This window comes from Aedes albopictus, chromosome 1 (genome assembly GCF_035046485.1).
Source record: "Aedes albopictus strain Foshan chromosome 1, AalbF5, whole genome shotgun sequence".
In the NCBI taxonomy this organism is placed as follows: domain Eukaryota; kingdom Metazoa; phylum Arthropoda; class Insecta; order Diptera; family Culicidae; genus Aedes; species Aedes albopictus.
Window position 1 is genome coordinate 93,932,213 of NC_085136.1, and position 16,447 is coordinate 93,948,659.

Below are 16,447 nucleotides of genomic sequence, written 5' to 3' on the forward strand. Positions count from 1 at the left end.
TTTTTTCTTGCTCATGATAAACGCGAGAAATAGCGGGATGAGAGATGGGGCAAGATCCCCTCTTCCATCCTTCTTTTTCTCATTTTTGTTTAGGACGATAGCGAAAGCAGAAAAAAGCTGCCAACGCTAGTAATTACAGCTGAGATTATTCCAAAAATGCCTGCTGTTACTCTTTCAGAGTTTTCTGCGAGGATTACTACAGAAATTATTTTAGAATGTTCCCAGTAAATCATGTTGGAAATTTCCTTGAGCTTCCTTTAGGAATTCTCGCTGGTATTATTCCAGGAATACTACCGCAATTTATTTGGAAATTTCTGATAGACTCTACCAGGAAGTTTTGCTGAGATACCTCCGGCAAATTTGGCTGGCACTCTTCCTGGAATTCTTGGAGGACTCCCAACAGTTATAACTGGAAAAATCTCAGCTGAAAATGGTTGGGAAACCACAGCAAGAATTCCTAGAGAAATTTTAGTAGGAATACCTGCTGATACCCGGAAAGATATTCCTAAAGGAATCCTTGAAAAAAAAATCTCTAAAGGAATCGCAACAGGAGTTTCTAGGAATCCTAAGATAAGCCTCTGAAAAATATCTTGGAAGAATCACAGGAAGGATATACAAATGAATCCTTGCAGACACCTCTGAAGCACTCCCAACGAGAATATTTAGTTTATTTTTTGAAACTAATCAAACGTGTCGTTCGCATTCTGTTTAATACGACAGAATGTTTAGACTTTATGGGAATCCCATCAGAACCTTGTGGAGAAATTATAAAAGAATTTCTACAAAGATTTCCATAGGATTGCCTCCAGGAATGCCTGATGCAATTCTCTAGAAATTCCTGCTGGGATTGCTGAAGAAATACCTTCCAGGATTCCTCCAGAAACTTCTGCAAGGATTCATCCAAGAATTTTTATGGCTTTGGCACTATAAACTCTTTCTAGAATTTCTCCAGCAATTCCTGCTGTAATTTATTCATGGATTCTCTAGAAATGTAGTATTCTTGCTGGGAATCCTCTTAAGATTATTGTAGGAACTACTGCTGGGACTCTGCAGGACTGCTACTGCGATTCCTCTGGACATTTCTTGCAAAAATAATTCATGATTTTTTCTGGTTTTCCCATACAATATCTGCAGGGAATACTCCAGTAAAATATTCCTGCTGGGAATTCTTGGGAAATATCAGCAAGAAATGGCGTCGAAATTTTAGTAGGGTTTCCTGAAGGAATCTCAGCAGTAATCATTGGATTATAAAGAGCAAAACAATCCGGAAAAAACCACTGAAGGAATCAAAGCAGAAGACCCTGGAAGAACTTGACTGTTGGAGATATGTTCTATGTTAGGGAATTTGGCTTATCAGTCCTTGATTCTCTAGAACGAAATGTTTGTCCTTTCGTTTCGGTAACGGTTGTTACCATTCTGAAGGACGAATCTTAAACGTTTTCGTTCTAGAGAAACAAGGAATGATAGACCGAAATCCGTAACTAAGAACCCTGGAATAACTTCAAGAGGACCAGGAATCCCAGGAGGAAATCCTGGAGAAATCCTAGGATGAATTTTCGGATGAACACCAGCAGGCTTCTCTAGAGGAATTACAAGAGAAATTGATGAATAATTTTTTTGAAAAATCCTCTAGAAATTTCTGCTGGGATTCCTCCATAGATTTCTCGAGGAATTGCTCTGTGGATTGAAAAATTCCTCTCGGAATACCTCCAGCAGTTCTTACTGTGATTCCTTTATGAACTCTGCCAGGATTTCTTCAAACATGCTTACTGAGATTTCTCAAGCGTTTCCAGATGGAGGTTCTGCAGTTATTGTTCTAAGAGTCCTCCAAGATCTCCTGGAGGATGTCCAGCAAAAATTACTTGAAGAATCCCAGCAAGACTTTTTTGCGTATTCCCACCACGAATGCCTGGGGAAATTCTAGCAGCATTTTAAAAGCAAATTTAATAAGATGAATTCCTAAGAGGAACTTTAGAGCAATTCAGTAGGAATCCCTAAAAACAACTTAAGGTAGTGGAATTCATAGATAAGCTTGAGCAAAGACTGCTGCATAAGCTTCTAGAGAAACTCCTGGAGGAATCCTTGGGAAAATCTCTGGGAGTATCACATGAGGAAAGTTTGGAAGAAACATAAAAGGCATTCTTGGAGAATTTGCAAGCGTAATTTGTGCAGGATTTTTTTTGAAAAATGCCTGTAGAAATTACCTAAGATGCCTCTGCAGTTATCCTAGTGGGACTTCCAGGAAGAATCCTCATGTAATTCCTCCACAACCGCCTAGCAGAAAATTCTTGATGAGATTGCTGCATAGGTTTCTCAAACTATTCCTAGAAAAATCCGTCCTGTAATTCCTCCTGGGATCCTATAGAAACCCCTCTCGATTTTTTTAAATTTCTCTCTTTAGGAATTTTTTTTTTGAATTTCCAGCAGAAATTCCTGCCAGGATTTCTTCAGGGATTCTTGCCTAGATTTGCGAATTCATCAGTCATTACTCTTAGGAGTATTTCTGGAGGATTCCCAAAATGAGTTTCCTGAGGAATGCTAGTAAGTATTTCTGGTGCATTCCACCAGAATTTGAGCTGTTGAGCTGTGTCTTTTTATAACTTTTGACTACTGATAAGTAGTTGATCAACTTACAGTGAGAATTTGAGAATATTTGATGCACTTTTCGAAAAGTTACAGCTAGTTTAACATTTTTTGAAAAGTGAAAATTTTACCTGTCCCGATCATTTTGTGTATCCCCTGTGTAATGTATAATATACATACATTGTTTGTTTTGCCTGAAATATTTACGAGATTTGCTATCAACGAAAGAAATTAGAATGTTATCGTATATAACGCTTCATCATACAGATTTAGTGCTTGAAACCATGCTAAACATTTTTTCAAGAGCTCCTCCAAAAAGTTAGAATATTTAAAAAGGTTTTCTTTGTTGTGGAACTTCCGTGAACGGAGTGTTTTTAAAATATATTTTAAAAATAAATTTGAAATGTGACCTATTTAAATAAAAATTGCAAATCCATCAACTGGATTTTAAAGTACCATAAATACAGTAACGTCACAGTTTATAAAAACAGTTCCGTGATGATAACGGTTCAATATTCGCACTTAGCCTTGTTCTTATGAAGGGTGTGCGCTACAATGGGATGTAACTTTCGTTCTAGTATTGCAGTCTTTATGCAATTTGGAATGTGCATTACCTAGCTAGTATACTTTTAGATCTATCTTATATATATATATATATATATATATATATATATATATATATATATATCTTATATATATAAAAATGCAGTGGCATACGTGGGACTGCGCATAACTTGCGAACGGATGGTCCAGATTTGGTTCGTCTAAGTTTCGTTCTGTTAGTTTTCACCCAAGGAAGGTTTATGAGGCATAAATCATGGAAAAATTGAGAGTTTTTTGAAAATCGGGTTTTCGTACATTTTGAACCGGGACTTGCTTAACTAGGGACTTGAAACGTCAAAAAACGCAGTAGGCAAGACAAAGTTTGCCGGGTACAGTCTGTCTGTCTGTCTGTCTGTCTGTCTGTCTGTCTGTCTGTCTGTCTGTCTGTCTGTCTGTCTGACCGCTATGGATTCGGAAAATTCTGAACCGATCGGCTTCAAATTGTGTATGCAGGGGGTTTTGGGACCGGGGAAGATTCTTAGCCTAGTGTGAGACCTCTTCGGTCTCTGGAACGAGGGGCTTCCATACAGATGACTTCGCGGGGGACGTGCCTATGGAGCTGCATGTCAAAAAAAAACACAGTAGGCGACGTTTGCCGGGACAACTAGTGCTAGATAAAAAATTAGTTTTTTTTTATCACACCCAAGGTATTTAACCCCTTAAAGGGCTGGGTCCTCTTAGGCAGCTCAAACAATACGCGCACACTTGTTGTTCGTATGCCACGAGAGTGCGGGAGATTGGCATCTAAGAGCCGTAAGAGAGATAAAGTTGTGAAAGACGGACCCGGTTTCGGGTGGTGCTTCGAATCCAGTTTGATTTTCTATTCTGCAGAATTGTAACTTGTTCTGTAGCTTAGTTGGTTAAAACGCCGGACTAGCGATAACGGAGTCGTGGGTTCGAATCCCACCAAAACAAGTGGTAATTTTTTCACAAATTTATCTCTCAATTTGCCAATTTGCCAATTCAAGTTTTTACGTCAATTTCGGAGGCATTCCAGGAAGCTTCAGAGAATTTATGGCAAGTTATAAAGGCGTTGCGCGGGCGTTTTCGGGGGCTTCGGACAGACGCAGATGTGTGACATGGGGTCCGAGGGGGTTTGACGCGCGCCGTTGTAAAAAGTAGAACACTGTTGTGGGAGGTGCTGGATTTCGCCGACTCTTTCAGCAGAAATTGGACAGGCATTTGTCTTAATCAGCTACAAAGCTGCAAAGTCATTTTTATTGAATTATAAGTTTCAATAACTATTCGTATACTTACAAATTCGGTAACCCGAGAGCACAATCTGCTCATGTGCTGAAGGCTCGCTAGTTACTGAATCTGTTGTTACTTGACTACTGCATTATAGTATAACTGGGGATATTTGTAGGGGTGTTCATATTTTTATTATTATATCAATAACGGTAGGTTGAAACTTTGCCTTCGCATCCTTTGCGTAACAAACACTATCAAAAACATCGCTCGTCGTACCGTCTACCCCCGTTGGTTTGAACGACACCTCATGCAAACCAATTTTTTAATTTAAACTTCTAGTAATACTATGAGCATCGAAAAACACACTAATGGTAACCCTTTTTGTTGTTTTGTTTTGATTTTGCATTCCGTTTTACCCCATTCCATGAGCAGAATGACATTTGAACCATTTTTAGTTTGAACGATGTGCAGATTAGCGGGGGTCAAATTAAAAAGTGTTCAGATTAGATGCGTTCAAACCCACGAGGGTAGACGGTATACAGCGCGAGTGCGGTGCAGTTTCAGCTGCTTGATGACGCGCGTCCAGAAAGTTTAAGGGGGATTTCGGAGGCATTTCAGGAAGTTTCAGAAGATTTTAGAGTATTGCACATACACAGTTAGAAAAAAATCACCGACTTCGGGAATATTTTACCGAAATCTCAACCGTTAAGTTTGTTTTACAGGAAAAATCGGAAAAGATGGCAACTTTTATCGAAATTCGTTAGAGTTTGACAGATAAACGATAACATTTTACCGAAATTTGGTATTTTTTTACAGAATTTCGTTAAATATCCATTACCGAACGCTCAGCGGTTGAGATTTCGGTAAAATTTATCGAACGCGATTAACTGTGTATGCGGTTTTCTGGGATTTCAGAGGGTCTCAGATGCGTTTCATGGAGTCCGTGATGGTTTTGGAAGAAGTTCTGAGGCTTTTCAGCAAATTTCAGTGAATTTTCAAAGACTGCTTCAAAAAAACCCTCGAAACCCCTTAAAACGTTCACAAAACTTCCATAATCCCATTGAAATGCCCTTAAAATCCCCGTATTCCATTTGCAATGCCCTCTAAACTCCGTTTTATTGGTGTTCTTGAAATCCACCCTGAAACGACCCTTACCAGGAATGAGCATGAGCATGAGCATGAGATGACCGTACAATTTGTAGTTGCTACTCCGTTACTGACCAGAACATTCAACATTGCACAGGGAACCAAAAGGATGGGGCCTGGGTATAGCTTTCCATCATCAATGTGCAATTCTGAAGGTTCGTAACTGTATATTGTCAGTACCGGTGCCGGCCACGTCCTTACGGTCATTGAAACGACCCTTAACAGAAATGCCTCGAAACGCCATTGGAACCAACCGCTATTCTAATGAAACGCCACAGAAATCGTCATAATCCATTTGAAATATACCTGAAACCCCTTGAAACGCCTTCAAAAGGATCCAGAAATCTTCTATAACTTTTCGAAAATTTCTGATATGCACCTTCAAAAGCACCTTTAAATCTCTGGAAACGTCTTTGAACGTTCAGGAAACCCCCTGAAATTATTTGAAATGACTTGAAACGCCCCTGAAGCCCCTTTAAAAATCCATGGAACTCTCTTATACAATTGCAACGCCACTGAAATCCCCGTAATCCAATGAAAACGCCTAGCGAACGGAACGCCTTCCGAAAGGCTTCTGATATCCTCTGAAACGTTCCTGAAGACTCTTGAAACCCCACTTTTAGGACTCATTGGGAACTTCCACTTAGCTCCATCTTAAACCCCTGACTTAACAATCTTAACTTAACTGAATCTCAACTTAACAATCTTGAAGCCGTTTTTGGTGGAATGCCTGGAAAACATCTTCGTAGAAATTAATGGATTATCTTTAAGGGTGGGGTTTTATAGTAGCTTTCTAGATGGATTTCATAAAAAAATTACAGTAGAATTGACAAATGAATTCCTTGAAGATTTTTCCAGAGGAAGTTGCCGCAGGAGTGGTGGCTATTAGGAGTTCCCGGTGGATTTTTTTTTCTGGAAAAGCTTTGAAAAAATGTTCCTGGAGAATTCCTGGGGGAGTTTTCAAAGCAATCCGTCAAAGCAATCTCCACAGCAATTTGCTGTAGGAATTGCTGAAGGATTTTCCTGGAAAGTGTTACCTAGAAATCCATAGGAGTCATTTGAAGGAATTCCTATAATTTTCCAGAGAAAGTACTTTAGATTTTTTCCTTAAGATTTCGTAGAGAACCCTTTTTTTTAAGTTCTTGGGCAAATTCTTAAGAAGGAGTTGTTGAAGTTCTGAAGTCGTGTAAATTTCGTAGAGGATATTACTAGAGAATTTCCTGGAGGAGCTCTCGGAGGGCTTCTTGGAGGAATGCTTAAAAACATATAGTCTTTGGAATATTTGTGATTGTTCAGGAAAAATTAACTAGTTTTCCTATTTTTTTTAGAATTCGGTGAGCATTATGGTAATACACGGTGTATTTTCGTGGAATTGTTAAAAGGTTTCAGTATTATCCTGGCTCCAACCTCCAACTAGGATTTCTTCAATTGTTTTTTTGCCTTTCTCGTACACTAAGTGTACTGGACAGGCTATATGTTCACTCCAAAAATGAATTTTTGATAGAAGGCTCGGAGGGTCGAGTAACATATAGCAATCAACTCAGCTCGACGAATTGAGGTGATGTCTGTGTGTGTGTATGTGTGTATGTGTGTGTGTATGTGTGTGTACAAATAAACTCACATCACTTTTTGGCAGTAAACCTCAACCGATTTACATGACCGACGGTTCATTCGACGCGGATTCTGGTCCCATTGTTTCCTATTGAAAATGGTTCGGTTCGGTTCAGCCGTTCCGGAGTTATGGCCTTTTAGGTGTTCCGGATAGGTACCCCAGGAAGGGACCAGACATGAAAATGTTACAAACCCATGTATGCGACACATCAAACCGCGGCATTTTCGATAACCTGATGAACGGTAAGCAGGACAATAGTCTCAGACCACATTTAAACCCGTATTATTCCGGAACCGGTTCCAGGTGTCCCGCCGGAAGTGGACAAATATAAAAGTGAACCAAACTCATGCATGCGACATATTAAATCGCGGCATTTTCGATTACCTGGTGAACTTTTAGCAGGAAAATAGTCTCAGAACATATGTGAACCGGTAGCATTCCGGAACCGGTTCCGGGTGTTCCGCCGGGAGTGGCAAAAGAGAAAAACGAACCATATTCGTGCATCCGACACCTCAAATCGCAGGTTTTTCTATAACCTGATCAACGGTTATTACGAAAATAGGCTCAAACCAAACAAGAAATTACCGGTAGTGTTCCGGAATCGGTTTCGAGTGTCCCGCCGGAAATAGCCAAATATAAAACTGAAGCAATCCCACGCATGAAAAACATCAAACCACGGTTCTTTCAATAACCTTATGAACAATGAGCAAGAAAATAGTCTCAAACCATATCTGAAACGGTATTGTTCCGGAACCGGTTCTGGTGTCCCGCCGGAAGTGTTCAAATGACAAATTAAACCAAACCCATGTGGTTTTTTCGATAACCTGATAAACGATTAGTAAAAAAATAGGCACAGATCACATAACTACTGTGTAAATGTAATAGTGAATAGCGGCTTTTTCGATAACCTGAGGAATGGTCTGCAAGAAAATAGTCTCAGCCTGCATCAAGACTACTGGTAGTGTTCTGGATGTCTCGCCGGAGGTGGCCAAATATAAAAGTGAACAAAACTCATGCATACAACACATAAAATTGCGGTTATTTAGGTAACCTGATGAACAGTTAACAAGAGCCTAGTCTCAGACCAAATTTGGGATCCGCTGGAAGTGGTGAAATGTAAAATTGAACCATCAAACCGCGGCGTGTTTGTAACCTTATGATCGGTTAGAAAGAAAAAATGGTCAGACCATATTTTAGACTACCAGTAGTTTTACAGAACCAGCGTTGGGTGCTTCGTCGGAATTACAAAATACTCAAAATGAATGCAAACGATAAACGATAAATCTTAAAATTTTACGGCACATAGAAAATAAATACTATAAAACATATTTATCCAAAATAAGGTTGTTATAAAATATTTTGATTAATGTAGCCAAGTGTACATGTCATCAAGGGAGAGACATGATCCATCAAAACTACAAGAAAACTTGAACAGAAAATTAATAGGAAGCCTCTGAAGTCATTTTCCCTTTGAATGAATCATGTGCTCAAAATTTGATCAAGTGTGACCCATTTTTGTAAATTATATCATAAGACACGCCTCCATAAAAACGCAGTTTTGAAAATTTAAACACTCAATACCCGTCTGTTGCAATAGATGTTTACCTGCCATTTTGTGCGAAAATTGGATCTAGTTTTGTATTTTCCTTAAGGACAGACTTGTTAGAATCCCAAAATGGCCGCCACAATGGCCGACATTGGCACCTACTCACGATTTCGAGGGCACAAATCTCCTCGTAAACAAAATCAGCGCACCTGATCTTCTTATTTTAAGCTTATTACAAGTGAGCAAGAACAGAATAATAAAATAACTGTTGTTTAAAGCTTGCTTCTTGAGTTTTGTGCGTCTGAAGTTCTGATGCACTGTTGAAGCGGGATTTCAAGACGTTTGTCCTTAAAGTTACCGGCAAATTAAGAAAAAGAGATCAAGTATAACAAGCCTCCCTTATTCTCATGACTTAGGAACACATTGACATGCGTCGATGGAAACATCATAAGTACATATTCGACGAGAAAGGCACTATCACCACTAGGTGGATTAATTTGTGTTTTTTTTTATTCCTTTCAGCAATAGAAATTTCTTTAAAAGTTTGTTCCGGCGAATCACATATATGAAGCCGATTCAAATTGAACTATCATTCCTGGTTTAGTATTTAGTGCGATTCACAATTCAAGCATTTATTAAGGACAAACGTCTTGAAATCCCGCTTCAACAATGCATCAGAACTTCAGATGCACAAATCTCAATAACAGTGCATTGTATTATTCTGTTCTTGCTAACTTGTAATAAGCTTAAAATAAGAAGCTCAGGTGTACTGGTTTTGTTTACGAAGAGATTTGTGCTTACGAAATCGTGAGTAGGTGATAAAGTCGGCCATTGTGGCGGCCATTTTGGGATTCTAACAAGTCTGTCCTTAAAGCACAAGACGCTGGCATTGTGACACTACAATTTTTATATGAAAACAAATAACCACGGTACGTTTAATAGGCTATCAAAAATTAAAAATTCAACGAATCTATCTGAAATTTTGGATTTCAGCAACTGAAATATATAGGAATCTGATAAAAATATTTCATCTATGTGAAAAGTAGGGTCTTGTACCATTTGGGCAGGTGTACCTATTTTGGGCACTTTCCATCATAACTCAGTCAATATCAAACGGATTGATTTGATTTTTCGTTTGGAGTTAGGCACGTACAGTATCTAACTCTATACAAAATTTCAAATCAATCGAATTGAAATTGACTTAGTTAAAACGGCAAGTGCCCAAAATAGGTACACCTGTCCAATGGTACAAGACCCTATCTTCATTTTTAAGGTTTTGACCGTCCTCATCCAACTTTTTTTTTGTCTGTATTAACGAGATTTTTAACCATAGGCTAGGCAAGTTCATCTCGGGACCCACGCTTTACTTCCCTTCCGAAGGAAGAATCCACATTTTAGGAGTATCTCGGGAGTGGGATTCGGTGTTTCGCTGGGAACTGTGTTTCGGTCTAATGATGATTTTTTGGCTTTGCTCTATAAAGATAAGTTGTCAGGATTGATTGAAACCTGTTTACTTGTTTAAATCATTCTGGAACTCAGATCATTTAGATCTGCAGGAATGCTCGTAATGGTGCATATAAAGAGTGTAAAGAGAATGCGGGAGAGTTTTCAAAAAGTCGTCCGTAAATGACGTAGTGTTTTTTTTACGATTTTTGACACCCTCTGTTGGCGCGAGTTTCTTCGGGATTAGGGAAACACATATCGAGAGCAGCGTTTGATTACGGCAGCTTCAATGCTATATTTAAAAGAATTCATTTTAATTATTTACATGGTTTTACTTAAAATTAACTTACATGACAGTTTCTTAATCACTAACGAACTCTTCCACTCAACGCTCAACTTAACACTAAATCTCCTTACAATTCTAATATGTACATTCACATCCAATTAATTCCTATTGGATAGGACAGTTGCCAGTTTCACTCAAATACACGCGATACCGTCGCAACATTCTCCCCCCCGTGAAACTGGTAACTAACTATCTCATCACTTTTCGAATCTATATACATTTCAATTCTTGCATTAAATTTCCTCAATAACATCTCTCTGTACCACTGTGCAATGCAGACGGTGTGGTAGTCTTTACAAAGCAGCTCCGCCGGGGTCAAAAACAATACATTCAGAAACAGCGTTGCGTTCAACACTGACGACGACGACGGGGGCCTTCTTCACTAGTGCACATTCTTCTCTCATATTCACCGTCGATTGTTTCACTTCCATCTCTATCGGATCAGAAGCAAGCTGCATACTGCGTGCTGATTGATTCTGATTAGAATGGATTGTCGTCGATACGATGGGGACCGTGTGCGGGATGCCATTGTTTTCATTAGATACCGCTGAAAGCGGCTGGGGAGGTTGCGTTCGCGGAGCAACGAAATTAATTTGGGATGTCGTTGTGGTTGGATCTGGAGCATTGGAGCAGGCAAACTGTAACTGGGCTTGGTCGTTCAATGAATCGGACTTAGTTGTTGTCGATTCATTTCGGACACTTTTCCCACTATATCTACACATTAGTGCCTCTTTCTTTGCCGCGTACTCCAATTCAATTTTCTCCATCGCATCGGAGAACTTTTTATCCATCTGCGCAAGTTCGCGCTCGAACTCCAGTGCCCTGCGCCTTTCTTCATCCTGGCACTGTTTGCGCCAAAGCGCTCTCCGGACTTCGAACTCTTCGAGTTGCTGCTTGAGGGCGTCCAGTCGGGTAGCCATACCGACTTCTTTGTGTTGATGATTTATCATCATTGAAGTTTGTTGGCGCGAGTTTCTTCGGGATTAGGGAAACACATATCGAGAGCAGCGTTTGATTACGGCAGCTTCAATGCTATATTTAAAAGAATTCATTTTAATTATTTACATGGTTTTACTTAAAATTAACTTACATGATAGTTTCTTAATCACTAACGAACTCTTCCACTCAACGCTCAACTTAACACTAAATCTCCTTACAATTCTAATATGTACATTCACATTCAATTAATTCCTATTGGATAGGACAGTTGCCAGTTTCACTCAAATACACGCGATACCGTCGCAACACCCTCCTTGTAGTCTTTTTTCCCATGTCTTATACATGGCTCGCAGCATAATCGGAAACTCCCTACTTCCCCCTAAAATGCTACGCCATTTATGGACGACCCCAAAAGAGGAGAAAGATAAGTTCCGGGTTATTTCAAGAAGTGGCCATAGGTGGTTTTAGATGAGTTTGGAGGAGGGAGGGAGGCTCATGGGCGCTTTTCATTTAACCTTCCGACAGTCGCGCGGTTAGCCACCATCGCCAGCACCACGCTTATGCGGGGTACAAAAAGTGAGATTTTTTTCAACGTGTTGTACATTAACAACAGCACGATCGCTCAAGCGTTAAGGATATATCATTCCAGAGAATCAAGGGGCTTTAGGTGCGTTCAAAGGTCTCAGGAGGTATTTGGGGATTTTCAGCAGCCTCAGGGGGTTTTAAGGAGGTTTCAAAATTATGTATCATCAATTTCAATTTCCAATTTTTTCAGAGGGAGTTTCCAATTTTTTTCAGAGAAGTTGTGGAGTGAAGAAAGGTTGAGGCGTTTTAGGCGCTCCTGGGATATCAGAGGATGTATAACTAGTTCTAGTTAAAATTCACGAATAAATAAAATGTTAAAGAAAAGAAAAAGTTTCGGAGGTTCTCAGGCCGTCTCAGAAGTTTTCCGGGGAATAATAGGGGATTTCTAAATATTCCAGAGGGTTGCGTGAAATATTATTAAGGGTTTGCAGCAACGTTATTTATCGACGTATTCCGAAGCTGAAAATGTATTGATTTTGTTTAGGCTAAGCTTCTAACTGCAAATTGAATTCTCTTTGAAATCATAGACGATATCGATGAAACAATTTATAATCCCAATCATTCCTGGACATCTTGATGCATAGAATATTAAAATTTTAAGTTCCAAAACACAATTTAGCAAGTATTATTTAATTGTCTTTATTATTGTCACTTTCAGTCGAAGTGTTATAAGACATTCATTACTACCCTTATAACTTCCACTTTCATAATAATCGCATACACCCTTCTTCCCCCACAGGCCAGCAAACAATCGGCCGGTCAGGCTAGCCAGGCCGTCAAAGATGCCATCAACCCGACCCGACCACCGCCAACTTCCACGACCGACGACACGCCCGATTTCAACCGCCAGAAAGTCTCCCTCCAAGTGCCGGACGCCGTCTTCGGAAGCTCGTTCTCTCTCATTACCAACATCTCGACGCAGTTCGGTAATCTGATCATGGTAAGTGCATAGTGGAATTGGGAGAGCTTTCGATGTGCTCTCACAGAGGCCATCTGTGAACCATCGATGAAAGCTTTCAATTGTGGAAGTAAGTACTAAAAAAGCTCGCCAATTTTAGAACTCCGCTCGCCGTGCCGGACAGTTTCTGTGGATCGTCCAACCTCTGATCGGTAAGCAGTTGACCATTGAGGTTCCGACTACGACTACCACCACCCCAAGGCCAACGACCACAACCACCAGGGCTACTACAACCTCCGGGACCACAACTGCTAGGAGCACCACAACATCCACCACCTCAAGAGTAGCTACCAGTACTTTTACGGTTGTCAGCTCCAGAGCCGATACGAACACCAATGAAATCAAATAGATGGGGTTTAGGGGATGCATCATTGGACGAGAGCTAATAACTGTCAAATTTTCGCACAGGAAAGTCTTGAAAAGATTGGTGATGAACAACTATTAGGCTTAAGGGATGATATTTAAGGGCGAAGCAGGTCAAGTGGAGTGGATGCTTGTTACACCAATTATTTATTTCCAGCTTAGCAAGTAAGAACGCACGAAGCTATGGTGAAGCAGTTACCTTTAGGTTGTAAGATCATATGTAAAATAAACGATCACATGTTTTTGTCTTTTATTGTTGTTTTTCATGGTGGAGCTTTGCTTACTTTTGTCCAACTGTTATTTGTAACTTTCGAGTTTTACCGAGAGTTTAACTTTTGGCAAGTGAAAATGTGAGATAAGCTCACAGTATCAGTGGATTCACACATGTTTGCAAATGTAAATACTCATAAATAATTCGTAACCGTGATTGAGAAGGATCATGGACAGAAATGCATACACACCAAGTTATATTCGTTGGTAATTTAAAAGCTTTGTGGGTTATTTTGAATGCTAAATGCATTCAGCAATACGAATTACTGATTTTCATCATATTTTTTTTTTCAAATTCAACCTTTCTATTGCATCACGATGGGAACAGCTCGCTGACATAGTGTACGGTTTGGGTAAGAAATTACACCCATGCACAAGGAGGGTTAATGATGCAAATGCAGCATTGAATTGAAATTCAACAAATATCCTATTGCTAGTTTTTTATTTGCATTGATTAATTTCTAACTATGGTGTTGTTCATAAACTGTGTAGACTCATTTTTGGCCATCTCAGACTCATTCAGGCTTAAGGCCATGCAAAATTTTGGAAAAATTCGCTCTCCCTCGTTGGCAAATTTTCGAAAATTGTATGGAGCGTAGACTGCGGTCTTCGAAGGAAAGTTTTATGAATGATTTTTCTACAAGAAGCATTGATCGATTTGAATTAAGGAGACAATGGACGACCTCTGGGATTTTGTATCTGAAAGTGTAACTTTTCCCATAGTAAATCCTATGAAAACTTTGGACCGCTTGCGCTAAATTATAGTTTCACCGATTGCGCTGAAATTTTGCACAGTTCATATGGAACCTAAATGGAATCAAAAAAGTCGACTGAAGCGAGAATTTGATGTTTGTCCCATACTCAGGGATGCCAGATGATTTTTCCAAAAATCTGTATCAGGATTTTAGAAAATCTGTATTTGTCTGTATTTTGAAACTGTGACTGAAAGCAAAAAAAAAAAACACCAAGTTTCCGTAAATCCTGTCAGACCCCGTTAGAAATCTGTGGATGCAACATGTAAACAACATGTTTGTGTCCCGAATTTTGCACGAACATTTCTATTTGCAGTAAGTTTTCACTAAGCGGTGTAAATAGCAAAACGTTATGGTTTTGAATAGTTAAATGAATATGTCTATTCTTAATAATTCTGAACTTTTACGTCGCCGGATTTCTTTGAAAATTTCTCCAGTACGAAACTGATTACACTCATTCAAAATCCTGAAACTGGTTCACGGGTTTCCGCAGAAATTCTTTTCGAAAATCCTCATGGGATTCTTTAAAGGATTAAAGAGCAAATGCCTTCAGGGATTGCTACATAAGCTATGCTTGTATTTCTTAATAAATTTTTTTAAATATTTTTGGGGAAATTCCTCCAAATTTTTTTCAGGAGTTTTTCTATAGCATTTCTCCAAAAAATTATCAATGATTTTCTCCAGGGGTTTCTCCATGAATTCCAAGAGATACTGTTCTTTAACAAACATTCAGAGATTCTATCAGAAATTTAGAAACTTTCAGTTTGTATGAAGAACTAGTATATGATAAAATACACAAAAATAGAGAGATTATAAAAAATAATCTTCAAGAACCATTCCAGAAAATTTTGCTTGAATTTCTACCTAAAGGATTACTCCATTTTTTCAGAAATTTTCTCGGGATTTTTTTTGGAAATTCCTTTAGAAATTCTCGAAAGATTCAGAAGTTCCTCCAGCAGTTCTTCCAAGAATTCCTTCAGAAAATCCTCCAGGGAATCTTTAGAAACTTGATGAAGGATTTCTTAAAAAAAAATCCAGAAGTACCATTGTCTGCAATGTCTCCATTTTTGTAGAGATTTCTTTAAAAATTCCTCTATGGATTTTCCAGGAATCACTGCAGAACTTTCTCAAGGATTCTTGCATTGATAGAGTTACTCCAGAAGTCTATCAAGTTTTTTTCATTTTTTCTAAAAAAAACATGAAGGAGTTTCTGCAGGAATCACTGAACGAATTTCTCAAAAAGTCTTGGAGATCCCTGGGAAGAGTTTCCGAACAAATTCCTTTAGGATTTGTGAATAATTTACTTGAAGAATTTCAGAATTTTTATTTCCATTAAGGAACTTCTAAATTTTGAAATCTTGATGAAATCTCTGGAGATAAATATATCTTCACATTCGAATTTCTAGAGAAATCTAAGCAGAATTCTGAAAGAAATCTAACTCTTAAGTAAAAATAGTGACAAGTAAAAAGAAAATCGGGTTAAATAAGTACTGTGCCTTTGAATTCCACTAAAAATTTGCATCCTTTGACAGATACGTATTTCAACCTCAACTGTAAGGTCGTCTTCGGTATCTCGTACTTGACTCGACTTCAGTCAAGTCCAGTCGAGTCAAGTGTGAGACACTGAAGACAACCTTACAGTTGAGGTCGAAATACGTATCTGTCAAGGGATGCAAATTCTTAGTGGAATTGAAAAAAACAGTACTTAACCCGAATTTCTTTTTTTACATCATAGAAGAAGTACCTGGAGAAACATTTCGGGAAATCCTTGGTGGAACGCATTACAAAACATTTGCAAAGATCCCAGAAATAAATTCTTCAGGTATTTCTTAAAGAATTTTCGTAGAAATTCTTTGGAAATATTCCTGAATGAATTTCTCAAAGAATCCGTGGAGATATCAATGGAGTTATCCGTCGACAAAAAACTTTCGATAACTTTTTAAACAAATATCCAGAAGAGTATGTAATGTTTTTCTTGCTGGAGTTTAAGAAGGAAGCCATAGAAATCTATTCGAAAGAATTCCTGGAGAAATTAATCAAGGAATATCTTAAGAATGCCCTCTAGAAATTTCTCAAGGAATCCCTGCAAGAATTTCTTTAAAAAAAACCT

The 16,447-nt window shown here is 38.8% G+C and overlaps 2 protein-coding genes across 7 annotated transcripts in view; one reads left to right on the forward strand and one right to left on the reverse strand.

The window, feature by feature from the left end:
* LOC109427360 (salivary glue protein Sgs-3) overlaps positions 1-13,579 on the forward strand; it is a 155,274-nt gene extending 141,695 nt beyond the window's left edge. For 3 of the 6 annotated variants that reach the window (XM_062845049.1, XM_019702895.3, XM_062845050.1), the window contains 2 exons: positions 12,734-12,934; positions 13,053-13,573. In XM_062845049.1, coding sequence (XP_062701033.1) covers positions 12,734-12,934; positions 13,053-13,301 — 450 coding nt within the window. In that variant the 3' untranslated portion in view covers positions 13,302-13,573. Of the gene's footprint in view, positions 1-12,733; positions 12,935-13,052 lie in introns of all 6 variants that reach the window. The other 3 variants (XM_019702896.3, XM_019702894.3, XM_062845052.1) reach the window with 2 other exon arrangements.
* On the reverse strand, positions 9,954-12,709 carry LOC134285054 (uncharacterized). The gene is made up of 2 exons (XM_062845053.1): positions 11,561-12,709; positions 9,954-11,502 (listed from the first exon to the last, which is right to left on the reverse strand). The coding sequence occupies exon 2, from the start codon at positions 11,421-11,423 to the stop codon at positions 10,764-10,766; it is 660 nt and encodes a 219-aa protein (XP_062701037.1). The 5' UTR covers positions 11,424-11,502; positions 11,561-12,709; the 3' UTR covers positions 9,954-10,763.
* Positions 13,580-16,447: the final 2,868 nt, after the last annotated feature.

Excerpts from the sequence above, each read along its gene's own strand:
- LOC134285054 (XM_062845053.1), bottom strand. The coding sequence starts at position 11,423 with ATGATGATAAATCATCAACACAAAGAAGTCGGTATGGCTACCCGACTG.